Below are 19,895 nucleotides of genomic sequence, written 5' to 3'. Positions count from 1 at the left end.
GCTCAAATGCATGTCCTTGTGCACTGTAACCTGTGTGCTTAACCAGGAGCACTGCCACCCGGCCCAAATTTTATTCTTCTATGTTATTTACGACTCTCAATTTCAGTTGTTTTTACTAAGAAGTCAGGAGAAAAGTCAAATTTCTGACACTTGGATCAATAAGGAAATATGTGTGTCTTTTTTAATATTCAGTGAGACACTATTCTAAAGCTTCTATCTTATTAAGTAAAAGCTGTTAAATAGTAATCTCTCTAAAGAAAAACAATGTAACCCTTTTTTATTTCTATTTTAGTTAGAACAGTCACATTATTATTTTCAATGTTTTCATCTATATTTGTATTTAAAAAATTCAGCAACATTATTTTTGTAAAAGTAAAAAGCAGAATTAAAAGTATTCAGCAAGTACTAGTATTCAGATTTTGAAGAGACAGCTTTATGGTGAAATAACAGTCATGAAACAAAATATTTATGACTGTCAGATTAAGTAACCCGTTAAAAATAAAATTCATGGTAATGGAAAACAGCTCACCCACGAGAATACATGTTCTACCACGAGTAAGGACCCAGGTTTGAGCCCCAGCACCACACAGGAATGCCATGGATGGCACCTGGGGAAGTTCCATAGATGGTGTAGTAGTATGTCGCCATATGTGTGTGTGTGTGTGTGTGTGTGTGTGTGTGTGTGTGTGTATCTGAAATAAAAAGAATGAAAGAGTCAACCTGAAAAATAGTGAAATCATGCATGCTCTATGTCCTAGTTCTGAAAAAAGTCATATTTATGATCTTTTAAAAATGTCAGTATGTGTCAACAACTGCACTGCAAACTATAACTCCCTCCTACCCCTCACCTAATAAAGTGAAAAAATGTTAGAAGCTATGTTAGTTTACATAAAAGGGCTTCTACTAAGAAACATGATGTACTATACTGGAAAATTAAGAGACCCTATTAAAGGTTTTCTTAATGTGACTCTGAATAAGTTTAGAGGCCAACATATCTATACCACATGCTGATTTTTAGGTCAGTAGTATGGGGTGCCTTATAAAAACATCTTTTTGTAGTACTGATAAGAAATCCCCTTGGATTGGCTCCAAGATGGAAATGTGTTACAGATAAATTCTGGGGGCCGGGTGGTGCACCTGGTTGAGTGTACATGTTACAGTACTCAAGGACCCGGGTTCAAGCCCCCGGTCCTCACCTGCAAAGGGAAAGCTTTGTGAGTGGTGAAGCAGGGTCTCTGTCTCTCTCCCTTTCTATCACCCCTTTCCATCTCAATTTCTGGCTGTCTTTATCCAATAAATAAATAAATAAAGATAAAAATTAAACCAGATAAATTATTTTTATAGTAATATATATATATATATATATATATGTTTTAAAAAATATTTATTTATTTATTCCCTTGTCGCCCTTGTTGTTTTACTGTTGTAGTTATTATTATTGTCATTGTGTTGGATAGGACAGACAGAAATGAAGAGAGGAGGGGAAGACAGAGGGGGATAGAAAGATAGACACCTGCAGACCTGCTTCACCACCTGTGAAGCAACTTCCCTACAGGTAGGGGAGCCGGGGGCTCGAACCAGGATCCTTATATCGGTCCTTGAGCTTTGCGCCACCTGCGCTTAACCTGCTGTGCTATCGCCCAACTCCCATAAAATATATATTTAAAGTACTAGTCAACCTATTTACCATAAAGCAGACATAAGTCAAGACATTCTTTTTTCTTTTTAACCAGAGCACTGCTCAGCTCTGGCTGATGGTGGTGTGGGGGATTGAGTCTGGGACTCTGGAGCCTCAGGCATGAGAGTCTCTTTGTATAACCATTATGCTATCTACCCCTGCCCTAAGTAAAGATATTCCTTTGAATTAAAAACTGAGTTACGTTGAAGAAGTAGCTAGTTCTCACTACTATTGCTTAATGATACCATTTTGTAAGTCTTACAGAGATTTTTTTGAGTTCTTAACATCATATAATAGTGACCTGGCACTAGTTTAGGGCTATAAAAACATAATTATCACAAGTCACACAAAAACATGATAATTATTATAAATTTCTTCATGTCTTCAAAAAAGTGTTTGGACAACAACTATAATACACAATGCTGTGAGCAGCCTAAGAAGTATTCTAAATGATGGGTATAATTTAATGATGGCAAATGAGCTGTACCAATGTTGAGTTTAGGAGGTAAAATTCTTTCATGTACTATATTCTTGTTCTATGCTTTCTTGACAACACTCCCAACAGAAAGCTTCCAGTCTGTTTGCTGTTTCTTGGCTGATGAGACATTCATCCTTTAATTCCCTGATTGTTCTCCTCAATGACTTTTGGAAACGTTTTTCTCGGTCTAAAACGTTCCGCAGACTTCTCTTGGTATCCTCTAGCTCGCTGATCACATGATCTAATTTATGCTTAAGTTTCTTTGGACTGTCCATTACACTGTAGCTATGTTCCTAAAAACATAAAAACCAAGTTATTACGTGAGACAAATAGTTAGATAAATGCTTATGTAACAAAGTTTCAACAGTTTCTCTAGTTATAGTACCTAGAAATGATTTATTTTAAAAAAATAAATTTTATTTATTTATTATTGGATAGAGACAGAGAGAAATTGAGAAGGAAGAGGGAGATAAAGACAGAGAAAGACCACTCATGAAGCTTTCCCACTGCAGGTGGGGGCTGGGGCTTGAACACTGGTCCTTGCTCACTGTAGTACATGCACTTAACCAGATGTACCACTCACTGCCTGGCCTCTAAAAATGATTTCTAAGTTGGTGATATGAAGAGGTTTAAAAAACATAGGAAGAGGATGGGGATGGAAGCAGTGTCTCATTTGTCGAAGGCTGTGAGTGCAAAATCCTATGGATGGAAAAAAAAAACTTCTCTTTTTATCTTGTTCTGGCAGAGAAGGTAGTGAGAGTGAAAGAAACCAGAACATCTAAGCTTCCTTCAGTGCAGCAGTGGCTGGGCTTGAATATGGCAAAGCAGTGCATTATACACGTGATTTATTTCACTGACCCAGAAAACATTTCTCATTCACCACAGATGGTATTTGCTTATACCGTGGCACTTGCAATAGCTTAAGCAGTTCTTCCACCCCCTAATGTGTGGGGCTGTTTATCAAATAAACTTAAAATTTACCTTAGTTACTTAATTTTTATGACTGTGATTTTATAAGAGATGATGGGGAAATAATCACTGAATCAGATCTTAGGCTAAATGTTATAGATTTAGAGAGGAGTCTGGTTTTGAAATATTAAACATCCCCACACCTATGGACATCTAATCTCTGACAAAGGGGCCCAGACTATTACATGGGGAAAGCAGAGTCTCTTCAACAAATGGTGTTGGAAACAATGGGTTGAAACATGCAGAAGAATGAAACTGAACCACTGTATTTCACCAAATACAAAAGTAAATTCCAAGTGGATCAAGGACTTGGATGTTAGACCACAAACTATCAGATACTTAGAAGAAAATATTGGCAGAACTCTTTTCTGCATACATTTTAAAGACATCTTCAATGAAACGAATCCAATTACAAAGAAGACTAAGGCAAGTATAAACCTATGGGACTACATCAAATTAAAAAGCTTCTTCACAGCAAAAGAAACCACTACCCAAATCAAGAGACCCCTCACAGAATGGGAGAAAATCTTTACATGCCATACATCAGACAAGAGTTTTATAACCAACATATATAAAGAGCTTGCCAAACTCAACAACAAGACAACAAATAACCCCATCCAAAAATAGGGGGAGGACATAGACAGAATATTCACCACAGAAGAGATCCAAAAGGCCGAGAAACACCTGAAAAATGCTCCAAGTCTCTGATTGTCAGAGAAATGCAAATAAAGACATCAATGAGATACCACTTCACTCCTGTGAGGATGTCATACATCAGAAAAGGTAACAGCAGCAAATGTTGGAGAGGTTGTGGGGTCAAAGGAACCCTCCTACACTGCTGGTGGGAATGTCAGTTGGTCCAACCTCTGTGGAGAACAATATGGAGAACTCTCAGAAGGTTAGAAATGGACCTACCCTATGATCCTGCAATTCCTCTCCTAGGGATATATCCTAAGGAACCCAACACACCCATCCAAAAAGATCTGTGTACACATATGTTCTTGGCAGCACAATTTGTAATAGCCAAAACCTGGAAGCAACCCAGGTGTCCAACAACAGATGAGTGGCTGAGCAAGTTGTGGTCTATATACACAATGGAATACTACTCAGCTGTAAAAAATGGTGACTTCACCGTTTTCAGCCGATCTTGGATGGACCTTGAAAAATTCATGTTAAGTGAAATAAGTCAGAAACAGAAGGATGAATATGGGATGATATCACTCTCAGGCAGAAGTTGAAAAACAAGATCAGAAAAGGAAACACAAGTAGAACCTCAACTGGAATTGGTGTATCGCACCAAAGTAAAAGACTCTGGGGTGGGTGGGTGGAGAGAATACAGGTCCAAGAAGGATGACAGAGGACCTGGTGGGGGTTGTATTGTTATATGGGAAACTGGGGGATGTTATGCATGTATAAACTATTGTACTTACTGTTGAATGTAAAACATTAATTCCCCAATAAAGAAATAAAAAAGAAATATTAAACAATTTAAGCTTTCTTAATGTATTTATGGTAAAAAATAATTTCACTGAATATACTTTTTCCACTTGCTTATAGGAGAAATAACATTGGACTCATATAGGTACTTAAAAAATCATTTGAAAATATGTTATTTAAGGGACTGGGTGGTGGCACACCAGTTAAGTGCCTATAGTCCTATGTACAAGGACCCAGGTTTGAGCCCCCCTGCTCTGTAGTGGAGACACTTCATAAGTGGTGAAGCAGGTCTGCTGGTGTCTATCTCTCTTTCTCCCTTCCTCTACCCTCTCAATTTCTCTCTGTCCTAGGAAATAAAATAGGGGAAAAAAGGAAAAAAAATGGCCACCAGGAGCTTGAGCAGTGGCTTTGTAGTGCAGGTACTGAGCCCCAGTTATAAAACACTGCTGGTAGAAGACCTAAAAAAAAAAAAAGTCTCATTTTTGACAGTTTCACCACAATGGAATGCAAAATTCCAAAATGTTTTTATAAATATATCATTACAAAGTAATTTAAAAATACATATAGAAATGCAAAGGACCTAGAATATCTAAAAACAACTGTGAAAAAAGAACAAACTTTGTCTGATTTCAGTAATTACTATAAAATTATTGATATAATAGTCAAGATAATAAAACACACCTGGGGCCAAGTGATGATATGCCTTATTGAGCACACATGTTACAGTGTACAAGGACCCAAGTTAAGCCCTGAGTCCCTACCTTCAGGGGTAATGCTTCACAAGTGGTGAAGCAGTGCTGCAGGTATATCTCTGACTCCCCCCCCCCATCTCCCTCCTCCTCTTAATTTCTGGCTGTCTCTTCCTAATAAATAAAGATAATTAAAACATTATTAAAAACAGATCTGTTTCCAGGTCAGGTTCTAACATAGGTAGGCAGTAAGATGAATAAATATAGTCTGTATTCTGTATATGTATATTCTGTATGTGTATCACTGTTATTTAAGAAACTAAAGATAGACCAGCTCACCTGGAGAGTGTGCTGCTTTGTCATACACATGACCCATACTCAAACCTGGTGCCCACTGCACTGAAGAAAGTTTTGGTGTTGTGGTTTCTTCTCTTCACTCTCTCTGACTCTGTCTGAAAAAGTCAGCCCAGAGAGGTGAAGTCCCAGAGATGACCAAAAACAGAAACTAAAGAAATAAGTACTTTTTGTTAAATATTTTCATATAGAAAATATAGTTCCAAGGGGAAAAAAAAAGAAAAAAGAGTGGTCCGGGAGGTGGTGCAATGGTAAAGCTTTGGACTCTCAAGCATGAGGTCCCAAGTTTGATCCCTGGCAGCATATGTGCTAGAGTGATGTCTGGTTCTTTTTCTCTCCTCCTATCTTTCTCCTAAGTAAATAAAATCTTTAAAAAAGAAAAAAAAAAAGAAGAAAATATAGTTCCTAGAAGGGAACTACATCATTTTAGTAGAAATATCACTGTGAACCAAAACTAACATTAGACATTACTTCATACTTGTAAGAATGGCTATTATCCATAAGACAAGAAACAACAAGTGCTGGTGAGGATATGTAGAGACAGGATCTCTCTCTTCTTTAAATGATTTATTTATTCTTTTTATTTGCTATCACTGAGAAAAATTGAGAGGGAGAGGGGATATAGAGTGGGAGAGAGAAAGAGGAGACACTGTTCATGAAGCTTCCCTCCTGCAGGTGGGACTGGAGGCTTGCACCTCGGTCCTTATGCATAGTAATGTATGTGCACACTCAACCAGGTGTACCACTACCCAGCTCAGAGACAGAAACTCTTATACACTCTTTGTGTAAATTTAAGTTGGTTCAACCACTATGGAAAGCAGTATGGGGGAGTCGGGCGGTAGTGCTGCGAGTTAAGCACACGTGGCATAAAGCACAAGGACTGGCATAAAGGTCTGGGTTCGAGCCCTGCATCCCCACCTGCAGGAGAGTCGCTTCGCAGGCAGTGGTCTGTTAGTAACCAAAAGGCCATCATTAAAGTGTGCTTGTTTCTTGACCTTATCCAGCTTTTGCAATTCTTACTGAGGAGGTTAGACTTAAAGTGATTGAGGGAAGAGGAGAGGGTAGGAGGGTGTCTAGGCCTAAGTAGTAAATATTTGATTAAGTACTTGGTGTCTAGATTCCAGGTGTCATCAGGATGCCGGCCAGACTTCCCTGGATTGAAGACACCACCAATGTGTCCTGGAGCTCAGCTTCCCCAGAGACCCATCCTACTAGGGAAAGAGAGAGGCAGACTGGGAGTATGGACCAACCAGTCAACGCCCATGTTCAGCGAGGAAGCAATTACAGAAGCCAGACCTTCTACCTTCTGCAACCTACAATGACCCTGGGTCCATGCTCCCAGAGGGATAGAGAATGGGAAAGCTATCGGGGGAGGGGGTGGGATATGGAGATTGGGCAGTGGGAATTGTGTGGAGTTGTACCCCTCCTACCCTATGGTTTTGTTAATTAATCCTTTCTTAAATAAAAAAAATAAAATAAAAAAAAAAAGTACTTGGTGTCTTCTTAAGGTCTTTAAAAAATATATCTTTGGGAGTCGGGCTGTAGCGCAGCGGGTTAAGTGCAGGTGGTGCAAAGCACAAGGACCGGCATAAGGATCCAGGTTCGAACCCCGGCTCCCCACATGCAGGGGAGTCGCTTCACAGGCGGTGAAGCAGGTCTGCAGGTGTCTATCTTTCTCTCCCCCTCTCTGTCTTCTCCTCTTCTCTCCATTTCTCTCTGTCCTATCCAACAACGACGACAATAATAACTACAACAATAAAACAACAAGGGCAACAAAAGGGAATAAATAAAATAAAATATTAAAAAAAAATATATATATCTTTATAGTTATTTATAATGGCATTATTAAATAGCATTTAAATAAATTAAATATCATTATTTAAATAAATTTAAATAATTCATCTAAATAATCAATAATGATAAATTAAATAATTTAATTTAAATAAATTCAACAGCATTATTTATAATAGCCAACAACTATAAACAACCCAAAGGTCCAACAACTGACAGATTAAGAAGATCTGGTTTATATTCATAATGGAATATTAGTTATATTTAGCTATAAAGAAATATGAAATCCTGTCATTTGCACGCTAGACCTAAAGAGTAGTTATTAAGTGAAATAAGTCAGACGTAGAGAAAAACATGATTTTACTCATATGTTGTATAGAGAAAGCAAGCAAATAATTATGTAGAACAATAACAACTTTTGGACCATGAGACCAAATAGTGATTACCACAGGAGAGTGGGGAGGCTATAGGGTAATATTAATCAAAACAAGGGAATACACATGGTAATTATCAGTGATGTGTACCTGAAACTTATATAATATTATATTATAATGATAGTACAATAAAAAATTTTAAAAAATTCTTGAAAAAGTATTCTTGAATTACATATGTGACCAGAGAATTATCACCTCTGTGGACTGGTGAGATAGCATAATGGTTATGCAAAAGACTTTCATACCTGAGGCTCCAAGGTCCCAGGTTCAGTCTCTAGCACCACCATCTATCAGCCAGAGCTGAGCACTGCTCTGGTCTCTCTCTTTCTCTCTGTATCTCTCTTTCACTCAAAAATAAAATAAGATTAAAAAATGAATATTAAAAAATTAAATAAAAATATGTATAAAATTATGTCAGTATTGAATTTATATAAATTATAATGGCCTTAGGAGGCAATATAACTTAAAGATACTAAATATATATATAAAGACCTGTCAGGTAGTCCAGGAAGTGGCACAGTGGATAAAGCACTGGACTCTCAAGCATGAGGTCCCACGTTGAATCCCTGGCGGCACATGTACCAGAGTGATGTCTGGTTCTTTCTCTCTCCTCCTATCTTTCTTATGAATAAATCAATGAAAATTAAAAAAATCAATGTGTACAGATGAAGACACAATTTAAAAATAACTAGTTTAGAAAAAAAACCTATCATGGAGATAGCACTAATGGTTATGCAAAATTGAGCAGTATGCTCTGGTTAAAAACAAACAAACAACATTTAAGATCTAACCCCTTAGTTTCTTTTTTTAAAAAATATTTTATTTATTTATTTTCTCTTTTGTTGTCCTTGTTGTTTTTCGTTGTTGTAGTAGTTATTATTGTTATTGATGTTGTTGTTGTTAGATAGGACAGAGAGAAATGGAGAGAGGAGGGGAAGACAGAGAGAGGCAGAGAAAGATAGACACCTGCAGACCTGTTTCACCGCTTGTGAAGCGACTCCCCTGCAGGTGGGGAGCCGGGGGCTCGAACCAGGATCCTTATGCCGACCTTGTGCTTTGCGCCACCTGCACTTAACCCGCTGCACTACCATCCGACTCCCCCTAGTTTAATTCTAACAAAGAGGACAGTTATCGTAAAAATACCAATATTAGTTCAGTAAGGAATTGTACTCACAAAAATGAAGTGGGATTGAAATTCTTCAATACATGAGGAAGAACCAACTAGTTGATGATTGTGGTTTGTGACTGGGAGGGTTCTGAGGGTGAAATTTTTACAATGAAGATTTTCTCTTTTCCCCTGTTGAGAATAGTTAATAACAATCATTGCAGATACTTCTGTCCTTTCTCAATTTTATTTTGTCTAAACTTTGTGTGGTAAAGTTAATATAACTTTCTCCCACATAAGAAACTGCATCTAAAAGCCAGTAAATATAAGATTCCATTGAGATAACTTCAAGTAAACACACCCCAAATATCTCAGAAGTTCATCTGAAAATAAAAATTTCCCTAGAAGAATGATGAGTGATTAAAATATACATGTAATTCAATATATATACATATATATTATAAAATAAAAACAGTAAAAAGACTGTGCAATTATCTTATGCCAGAAACAGTTAGAAATAGATAAATATTAAAGGCTTTCCAGCCATGACATCATCTCCCCAGACAATAACTTGGATCCACCTGTATATCACATTTCAGGCTCAGGGGAAAAAAGGAAGAAAAAAAAAAACTAGTATAGCCACAGGCCCTTTGGAATATAACTAAAATATGCCTACTAGCTATTTACAAAATGGAGGATGCCCCCCCCCCCCAACTCTTCCTCTGCACTATTCCAGCCATTAGGTCCATGATTGGTCAACAATTTGTTTGGCTTTGTATGTTAACTCTCTTTTCACCCACCAGGTTCCAGATGCTAGCATGATGCCAACCAGACTTCCCTGGACAGACAACCCCACCAATGTGTCCTGGAGCTCTGATTCCCCAGAGCCCTTCCCTACTAAGGAAAGAGAGAGGCAGGCTGGGAGTATGGATCGACCTGTCAATGCCCATGTTCAACGGGGAAGCAATTACAGAAGCCAGACCTTCAACCTTCTGCATCCCACAATGACCTTGGGTCCATACTCCCAGAGGGATAAAGAATAAGAAAGCTGGGAGTCGTGCTGTAGCGCAGCCGGTTAAGTTCATGTTGTGCAAAGCGCAAGGACTTGCATAAGGATCCAACAATGATGGCATCAGTAACGACAACAGTAACTACAACAATAAAACAACAAGGGCAACAAAAGGGAATAAATAAATATTAAAAAAAAAGAATAAGAAAACTATCGGGAGGAGAGGGGATACAGAATTCTGGTGGTGGGAATTGTGACGAGTTGTACCCCTCTTATCCAATGGTTTAGTCAATGTTTTCTTTTTATAAATAAAAAAATAAAAAAAAAAGATTAAAGGCTTTAGGATTAAAAAAATGCATTAAAAATTTTTAAAAAAATATTTATTTTCCCTTTTGTTGCCCTTGCTTTTTATTGTTGTAGTTATTATTGCTGTTGTTATTGATGTCGTCGTTGTTGGCTAGGACAGAGAGAAATGGAGAGAGGAGGTGAAGACAGAGAGGAGAGAGACAGACACCTACAGACCTGCTTCACCGCCTTGCAGGTAGGGAGCCAGGGGCTCTAACCGGGATCCTTACACCTATCCTTGAGCTTGGCGCCAGGTGCGCTTAACCCACTGCACTACCACCCGACTCCCAAAAATGCCATCTTAAATAAGTGGAGAAAGGCTATACACTGTTTAAAAACAAACTAATTAAGAAAGCAATATATCTTTTATTTTATTTTTAAAATATTTAGTTATTAATTATAAAGACAAAGACAGAGGGAAAGGGAGACAGAGACAGAAAGAGGGAGGGTAGACACACATACCACATACATATACGTACACACACACACATTTGCAGAACTGTTTTTACCACTTGTGAAGCTTGCCCCCTGCAGGTGGGAGCCAGGGGACTGAACCCAAGTTCCAATGTATCCTTTATATATAACAAGTCATAATAAAATTCTAAGTACTGAAACTTTACATAAAAATGAAAACATGTAGATGTAGAAAAATAGGAGATACATAATCTTAAAAGTGGGGCAAATTAAACTTAAGACAATTTATGGGATATTATTAAAGGGCTGCTTATTTATAAAACAAAAACTTAACCCCCTAGTTAGAAAAAAATAAAAAGACAGTGGTTTGGGAGATGGCATAGTAGATAAAGCATGGGACTCTCAAGCATGAGGTCCCAAGTTCAATCCCTGGCAGCACATGTACCAGAGTGATGTCTGATTCTTGCTCTTCTCCTATCGTTCTCACTTTACTTACTAGTAAATAAATAAAATCTGAAAAAAAAAATTACAACAAAAAGTAAGTGCAATATAAATGGCAGTTAAGTGATCATAGCTTCAATATATAATATTTTTACAAAATAGTTAAGAAAAAAGGGTAAAAATTGAAGAGAATCTGAATAAACAAAGAAACAGAAATGTCTAATAGACACATGAAAAAATGTAGAACTCACTATTCACAAGTTAAAACAAAAAAGGGACAAGTTTAAAAAACAGTAAGATGTAGTTTGTTTATAAACTTTAGGAAAAGTTGATAAATCTGGATTGAAAAAATCTGGATTGAAAATTTACGCATAGGTAGTAGGATAGTAGACAGGTAATATCTGGTGGGATTGCAGGAAATCTGTATCAAAAAAGTCTTAAATCTGTGTATAAATTAGTACAATTTAGTTTGAGGAAAGAAGGACAAAAATTCTGCTATAATAATGTTCATTACAGTGCTATTTAGAATACCAAAAAAAAAAAAAAAAGGAATCTATAATCTATATAATAGTGACTGACTACATAAACCACTATTCATATTCTATATAATTAGCTCTATAGAGTCATTAAAAATACTTATAAAAGGATGGGGGTATGCTGCTAAATATGTGGGCTAAATATGCCACACAGGGGTAGATAGCATAATGGTTACACAAAGAGATTCTCATGCCTGAGGCTCCAAAGTCCCAGGTTCAATCCTTTGCACTGCCATAAGCCAGAGCTGAGCAGTGCTCTGGTAAAAATAAAATAAAATAAAATAAATAAAATAAAAAAGAAACATAAGGCTACCATAATTAAAAAAAAACTTATAACATGGAAACCACCAGCTATATGCCATGGTATGGAGGGAACCAGAGGAACTTTTGCTGATGGCTATAAATAGGCAGAACCACTTTGTAAAGCTATGGCAATATATCCTCAAGCTGAACATTTCTATCCCCAGGATCTAGCAATTTCACTTCTAACAAGAATACTTACATTTTCCATAAATTTGTGCATAAATGCATGAAAAAACATGCAAAAATGTTTATAGCTGCACTGTTTGTAATGATTTTAATGCAAAAACAACCCAAATGTTCATAAACAGAATGGAGAAATTACAGAGTATATAACAGAACTCTACATTTTACAAAGAAAATAAATGGCCTACTGTCACATGCTACAATGTGAATGAGTCACACAAACAAAATGTTGTGCTAAAGAAGCCAAAATATGAACTGACTTTATTCTTATAATTGGTGGTAAAAAGTCAATAAAGCAGTTGTCTTTGGGGGTATAGTAACTAAGAAAGAGCATGAGTCAGGCTGCTAAGGCAATATTCTATATATTGGTCTGAAGGGAACAGTATAAGCATATTCACTTTTTCTCAACATTCACTGCCTTGTGCACTTATGGTTGTGTGTGGACTTTTAACATTTATGTGTTGAACTTTAAAATTAAATAGATTTAACGAATTCAAAACCTAGTAAACAGCACACAAACATGGATATTCTATATTGGCTTCCTCTTTGTGATCTAGAAATGTGAATACAATCATGTATGGTGCTTATTAAAAAGTGCAGATTCTTGGAACTCCAACCCAAATGTTATGTAATCAAATTCTTTCTGGAAGTGGAACAGAAGATTCGGTATTTTAAACAAGTTCTCCGTTAATACTTATGTAGATTAAAGTCTGAAAGTCACTGCTGTGAAAGAATACTAACATGGAAAGCAATGATTGAGTGAACTCAAGCCAAAACTCAGTGGAGTTCAAAATGTAACCTCTGCCATTTGGCAGTTTTGTGACTCTGGGAAACTATTCCAGTTTTCTGGGCCCAAACTTCCTCAAATGGTTAGGTGAGAGTAATATATTTCAAGTAGTTGTGAGGAGTAAATTAATTTACATAAAAGTGCTTAGAATAGTGGCTGTTATCATTATATATGCATTTCAAAAACCAGAAAGTCACTAAATAAAAAAGTATGTATAATTAATTTTAAGAAAGATATACATTAAAGTGTTACTAGTGTTATCTCTGATTATTTTAACTTTAATTTTATCTTTGTTATCTGATTTCTTATTGTGAAAAAGATTTTTATTATTAGAAAATATTACTTATAGAAAGCCAGTAATTTATGGCTTACTTACTGTGCCCATGTTTATTTTATTGTGGTTAAAGTTTTTTCATACTTGCAGGATTTTTCATACTCCCAGCAGACTCCTTTTCTTTTCTTTTTTTTAAGATTTTAAAAAATATTTATTTGTTTACTCCCTTCTGTTGCTCTTGTTGTTTTATTGTTGTAGTCATTATTATTGTTGTTATAGATATCGTCGTGTTGGATAGGACAGAGAGAAATGGAGAGAGGAGAAGTCAGAGAGGGGGAGAGAAAGACACCTGCAGACCTGCTTCACCGCTTGTCAAGTGACTACCCTGCAGGTAGGGAGCCGGGGTTCGAACTGGGATCCTTATGCCAGTCCTTGCGCTTTGTGTCACGTGCGCTTAACCCACTGCGCTACCGTCCAACTCCCCTTACTTTCCTTTTATAGATATAGGATGAAAGAGAGGGAGAAAGAGACAGGAGATACACCACAGCACTGCTTGTGAAGTTGCTGTATGTTGCTCTCATGTGGTGGCTCAGGACTTGAACCTGGGTCCTTGTGAATGAATGGTAAAGTGTGTGTTCTACTGAGTGAAACATCTCCTAGCCCTCTATTGTGCCTATAAAAATTTTTAAATGTTTTATTTTATTTTAATAAGAGAGATAGGGAAACACAGAGGGGAATACCAGATCACTGCTCTGGTTTGGCTTAGAGTGGTTCTGGGGACTGAACTTGAGACCTTGGAGCCTAAGGCATAACCATTCTGCTGTCTCCCCAGCCTTTGTGTATGCATTCTTTAGTGTCCTCTAAACATAGTTAGGTGACTGCATGTTAGTGAAACAAATAAACAAACAAAAAACCCTTAGAGAAAATTGTATAAGATATTGTATGTTAATTTTTTATTATCTTAAAATTTATTTTATTTTAATGAGATACAGAAAGATATCCAGAGAGACCAGAACACTGCTCAGCTCTTGTTTATGGTGATGCTGTGGACTAAACCTGGGATCTCAGAGACACAGACATGAAAGTTTTTTGTATAACTACTAATCGGCCTCTCTGGCCCCAATGTCCTATGTCCATTAGCATGGAAAAAAGTTAGGCAGTCTCTATTTGATTTCTCAGGTGCTACGATGTCAATAATTCATCTTTCTAGTGACCAAGAACACATTGGAGCAGACATGCTTCCCTTGTTTCCAAGTGTCAGCAAGGAGACACCTTTCTTGTTTCTTTTTTAAAAAAATGTTAAATCTCTTTCGTTTAAACATTTTATTTTAAATATTCTATTTATTTATTTTGGATAGTTATAGAGAGAAATTCAGAGGGAAGATCTAGATACACTTACAACACTGTTTCACCTCTTAGGAAGCTTACCCTGCCACCTCCTGCAGGTGGAGACTGGGGGCCTGAACCCCTGTGCTTGAGCACTGTAATGTGTGCATTCTACCACATGTGCTATGGCCTGGCCCTGGAATACCTTTCAATGGAGGCGCACCACTATTCTTGTGAATATCTACAAGCTCTTTCTCAATTTTATCCAATGAAAACAGTCAATCTACAATTTCTGGAAGAAAATACATTTTCACGTCTATGAAGTTAAAAGATATTATTACCCCTTTTCCCCAAAGAGAGGGGCAATCAACCATGGCACTAACATCATTGGAAAAAAAAAAAGATGAATTAAAGTCTGTTTACACAGTATTTTCAAAGTTTACTTATAGAATCCTTTGATTTTCTTTTTCTGACCTTTTTCTCTCCTCTTTCTCTTGTTCTAAAATACTATGTACATAACAAAAGCCAAAGCAGCAATTAAAAAAAAAAATCAAAGACTGGATTTGAAATTAATAAGCAAACAAAAAAAGTCTTAGCAAAAGGGAGTGAAGTTTAACAATACCGTAAATAGTAAGCAACGAAGGGACCAGGTGGGGGCGCACTGGCTCAGCGCACACATTACAATGTGCAAGGACCCAGGTTCAAGCCCCAAGTCCCTACCTGCAGGGGGAAAGCTTCACAAGTGGTGAAGCAGGGCTGTAGGTGTCTTTCTGTCTCTCTCCCTCCTTATCTTCCCCTCCCTTCTCAATGTCTCTCTGTCTCTATCCAAAAATAAATTAAAAAATATTTTAAAAAAAGTAAGCAATGATGGTGAACATTAAGCTATAAACAAACCTTTACGTGAGATGGGACATCAAATATAGAAGGTATAACTCCAGGTTTTAGCTTAATATTTGGAGCAGTTCTGTCAAAATCTGTCTTCTTAAAGTGCCTTGAACATAATACATCTCCTTTTTTAGGCTCCCAAATGCCTGCAGCATTCACATCAAGTCTTTTCATTGCTAATACCCATTTTCTTTTGGTATTTTCATCTGTGGGGAATCTAGAAAAAAATACAAAGACTATTTTAAAATTAAACACTATTGGCACATAACTTGAATAAAGGTAGTAACTAAATAGATCCCTTAATTAGTATGTTATTACCCCAAGGGGCTAGACTATTCAGTAAACTATCATTACTCAGGCTTTCATAACTTTTAATTTTATTCATTTATTTATTTAATCAATTTATTTACATTTCTGGGGCTTCACTGCTTTAACTTTTTCAGACAGATAAAAAGAGAGGGTGGTAGTGTACCTGGTTGAGTGCACATATTATAATGCATAAGGGCTGGGTTCAAGCCCCCAGTTCCCACCTACAGGGGGAAAGTTTCAAAAGTGCTGCTGGTGTTTCTCTGTCTCTGTCCTTTTCTACCTCCCCCATCCTCTCAATTTCTAGCTATCTCTGGCCAATTCAAAAAAAAAAAGAAAGAAAAAAAGAGAGAGAACAAGACAACACAACATCAGGCACCCTATCCAGAAGAGCTATTTTGCTAGTACCATAACTTTGATTTTTTTTTTTTGGGTCATTATCAGGCACCATTAATCTGGGCCTCTGAACATTTTCAGACAGATAGATAGATAGATAGATAGACAGACAGCTAGCTAGATAACACACCAGAAGAAAGAGAAAGATATCATAGCTCCAAAGCTTTCTCCAATGTGATGGGGGCCGGGTTTGTCCTACTTTTTAATTTTAATAGATATTTCTATCAATCATGCTGAAGACATATGGTCTTCATTTCAAGTTTTCTCATTCATAAACTAATGACTAAATGGATATTTATCAATCATGCTGAAAACACATGGTCTTCATTTCAATTTTTCTCATTTATAAAGAAACAACTAAATGGATATTTAACATTTTATAGTAAGACCCCAAAATGATTTTTTTTGTTTGTTTGTTTTTCTTTGGGAAAACTGCTCAGCTCTGGCTGATGGTAGTCGAAGGACTGAATCTGGGACTTTAGAGCCTCAGGCATGAGAGTCTCTGCATAACCATTATGCTATCTAAGAAAAGTTTCTTAAAATGCACTTGAACCTTTTCTTATTTAAATTGATATCCGGAACTTATCGGAGATGAATAGAACTCCTTTTCCTTCTATTCTTCCATCAGCATCAGAAAACCACTCAGTGCATTATTTAATACATCAGATATATAATTGCTTAGTGAATTAACACAAAAAAAACAGTGAAGAGTTTGGTATTCTGGAATGAGAACTATTTTTGAGAAATAGGATAACCCTATCTTTTCCAATTTTCCAGCTGCTTCAAATCTTTTCTTGAATAAGGTAGAGGTAACTTTCATTTCCTCTTCTCTATCAAAAATAGAAGATCTTTTTCTAGCATATAACATAGTGCTTGGTAAAAAAACAGAGACATAAATATTAAATATTATTACATCTTATTACTCTGTTAATGCTCTTGGAAGGATGGTTAAAATACCAAACAAGGATTTTGCTATTTGCAATATAGAGAAATGAACCCTTTTTTGAATTTGATTCTTCCTTCCTTCAAATTGTAAACATGCAAATAACAGTAAATTCCTTTCAAGTCATGTCAAAATGTCAAGTAAAAATATTAGCAAAACGAGTTTGATATGTTACCCAGTTTCTGATACTTTGGTAGGCACCTTACTTAACCATCCAAACTAAATGTAAAATAGTGTAAAAGCATCACAGTAATTGCAAATACAACAAGCACAATAAAAAGGTTATTTAAAAAGCACTTGGGCAGCTGGGAAGGGAGATAGATGACTGACTGGTTAAGAGTATGAGACTTGCACAGTGGAGGCTCTTGGGATGGATCCCCAGGTGGAAGTAGTACTCTGGCTTGTTTCATGTAAAACTCTCTAATACACAAAGATTCATTTTTTTTTTTTTTTAAGTACTTGGAAACTAAAGTTCAAAACTGAAGGTTTCAGTAGCTTGTCTTTAGCTTTTTATAAGTCAGTAGTTCTTGGCTTAAGTATAGCAAAATCTTACACATGAAATGTCAGTCCTTTCAACTTGGAGTTTGGCAAACAGCGAGAAGCACATCCAATGGCCGAGCAACATTTCACCATGATTTTTTTTTAGCAATTCATAACAGAACTGAAAGAAAATAAAAATGATAAGCATAAGTAATTTCAAGGCTGAGGGGAACACTTTAACATCCCCGGTGTGCTTTAGGTAATGTGAAATTATGGTAACGGTACATCTTTTCTTTTTTTAATTTTTATTGTATTCATTTATTGGATAGAGACAAAAATTGAGAGGAAAGAGAGCCTCAGCGAGGGGGAAAAAAGAGACACCTGCAGTTCTGCTTCACTTGTTAAGTTTCCCCACCAGCAGGTGGGGACTGGCGGCTTGAACTCAAGCCCTTGCTGTCACAGGTGAGCTCAACCAGGCGCTCCACCACCCAGACACTAGGATATTTCCTTTCAACAGGTGCAGCTACGTTCCTAAAAATTTCCAGGGGACTGGCTCTTTAATAAGACAAATCGTGGGGCCGGGTGGTAGCGCACCTGGTTGAGCGCACCTGTTACAGTACACAAGGACCCAGGTTCAAGCCCCCGGTCCCCACCTGCAGGGAGAAAACTTTGCGAGTGAGAAGCAGGGCTGCAGGTCTCTGTCTCTCTCCCTCGCTATCTTCCCCTTCCTTCTCGCTTTCTGGCTGTCTCTATCCAATAAATAAATAAATAAAGAGAATTAAAAATTTGTTTAAAAAAACAAGACATATTGTGTGAGTATACATAGTACACTCTGAATGTCCGATTCATATTTGGTAGATTTCTATATTTCATCCAGTGCTTCTGATAGGCATCGGGATCCCTCCCTAGGTTCCCAGCGTCAGCAGCACCACGCAGATCTTTGGGTTTACTCATTCCTAAGACTCTTTCAGCTCCAGGGCTGCTTCCTCAGTGAAACCTTCCTTGACACTAAAACTAAGAGCCTCTCTAGTATTAGCTTGCATACCAGTAGAACGCACCTTTCCCCCCCCCAAGCATTTCTATATATATATATATATTCCCTTTTGTTGCCCTTGTAATTATTATTGTTACTGATGTCATCATTGTTGATGTCGTTGTTGTTGGATAGGACAGAAAGAAATGGAGAGAGGAGAAAAGACAGACACCTGCAGACCTGCTTCACCGCCTGTGAAGCGACTCCCCTGCAGGTGAGGAGCCGGGGGCTTGAACCCGGATCCTTATGCCGGTCCTTGCGCTCTGCGCCACGTGTGCTTAACCCGCTGCGCTACGGGCCGACTCCCCCTAGCATTTCTTAAATGTGCATTTGTTTCAGTGTTTCTCCGATAAGTATCTTTCTCCCCTGCCAGTTTCGTGGGTTGCGTGAGGGCACTGCGGGGGCGTGTGTTTTCGCTCAACTTCAGCCCCCAAGGCACCGCCTGCGACCAGCACGCGGCCTGAAGGAAGCGCCGGGAGATAAGGGGAGGGGGCGTCGGGAGCCGGGAACCGCAGCTCGGCGGCTCAGACCCGCCCGGGGTCAGCCGCCGGCCGAGCTCCGCCCCTTTCCGAGCCTTCTAGCCGACGTCCCGCGGGGAGGGAGGGGCCCCCCTGTCACAGGTGCTGATGCTGCGGGAGAGCGTCCCATCCTTAGGGGCCTCTCGGCATCTCCGCGCCCCTGCCGTCCTCCTCGCCCCGAAACACAGAGCAGTTGGATGGGTGGCGATGGGGTAAAGAAAAGGCAACTTAAGAGTTATTACCGTTAGCAGCGAAGGCAGCGACTAACATCGACGACAGAGACTGCGTCTCACTCACTTCCGCCCCGTCGCTCGGAGGACCGGAAGCCCCGCTGCCCCGGGTCACGTGCTCAGCTGCCATCTTGTCTGTGGCGGCGGCGCGGCCGCCGGGACGAGGTGTGCTGGGGCGGCGCTGCTTCTCGGGGCGTGGCTCTCGTTCTAGCAGAAGGGGCAGTGGAGAGTGCGCCGAAGTGGTGAGATGGCGGCGTCGGTGCCGGGGAGTGGCGTTAGTGACCAACATAAAGGGCGGCGGGGCTGCGAGCACTATGACAGAGGATGTCTATTGAAGGTAACGACTTCAGTGGCCTCTTCCCCTACAGACTCGCGCCGGATCGGGTTGTGGTTGGAGCGGGCAAGGCGGCTAGACTCGGGCTTAAGCTGGAGGTTAAGCTGTTGGTCAGCTTGCCCTCCCTCCACCCCCTTAAGCCACTTAGGGGTTCGTGCTGTGACAAAATTTTGGGCTAGGCGACTTGTAGGCTTCATGTATCCTTCAGTTTCGTGCT

General features: G+C 38.5%; 2 protein-coding genes across 4 annotated transcripts in view; one reads left to right on the top strand and one right to left on the bottom strand.

Moving 5' to 3' along the window:
- Positions 1–2,036: 2,036 nt before the first annotated feature.
- Positions 2,037–19,449, bottom strand: THAP6 (THAP domain containing 6). 2 transcript variants are annotated; one of them, XM_007519808.3, is made up of 5 exons: positions 19,357–19,449; positions 17,637–17,744; positions 15,448–15,655; positions 9,005–9,127; positions 2,037–2,449 (listed from the first exon to the last, which is right to left on the bottom strand). In XM_007519808.3, the coding sequence occupies exons 2-5, from the start codon at positions 17,714–17,716 to the stop codon at positions 2,195–2,197; spliced, it is 666 nt and encodes a 221-aa protein (XP_007519870.1). In that variant the 5' UTR covers positions 17,717–17,744; positions 19,357–19,449; the 3' UTR covers positions 2,037–2,194. The 2 variants fall into 2 exon arrangements, with proteins under 2 accessions (XP_007519870.1, XP_060043859.1); XM_060187876.1 differs by lacking the exon at positions 9,005–9,127.
- The window catches only part of RCHY1 (ring finger and CHY zinc finger domain containing 1), a 31,872-nt gene continuing 31,415 nt past the window's right edge, over positions 19,439–19,895 (top strand). For both annotated transcript variants that reach the window (XM_007519807.3, XM_060187874.1), the window contains exon 1: positions 19,439–19,681. In XM_007519807.3, the coding sequence (XP_007519869.2) occupies positions 19,592–19,681 (90 nt within the window). In that variant the 5' untranslated portion in view covers positions 19,439–19,591. The remainder of the gene's footprint in view (positions 19,682–19,895) is intronic.

Source organism: Erinaceus europaeus, chromosome 3 (assembly GCF_950295315.1).
Source record: "Erinaceus europaeus chromosome 3, mEriEur2.1, whole genome shotgun sequence".
Lineage (NCBI taxonomy): Eukaryota > Metazoa > Chordata > Mammalia > Eulipotyphla > Erinaceidae > Erinaceus > Erinaceus europaeus.
Note: the sequence above shows the minus strand (reverse complement) of the source record. Positions and strands in the feature narration are given on the sequence as shown.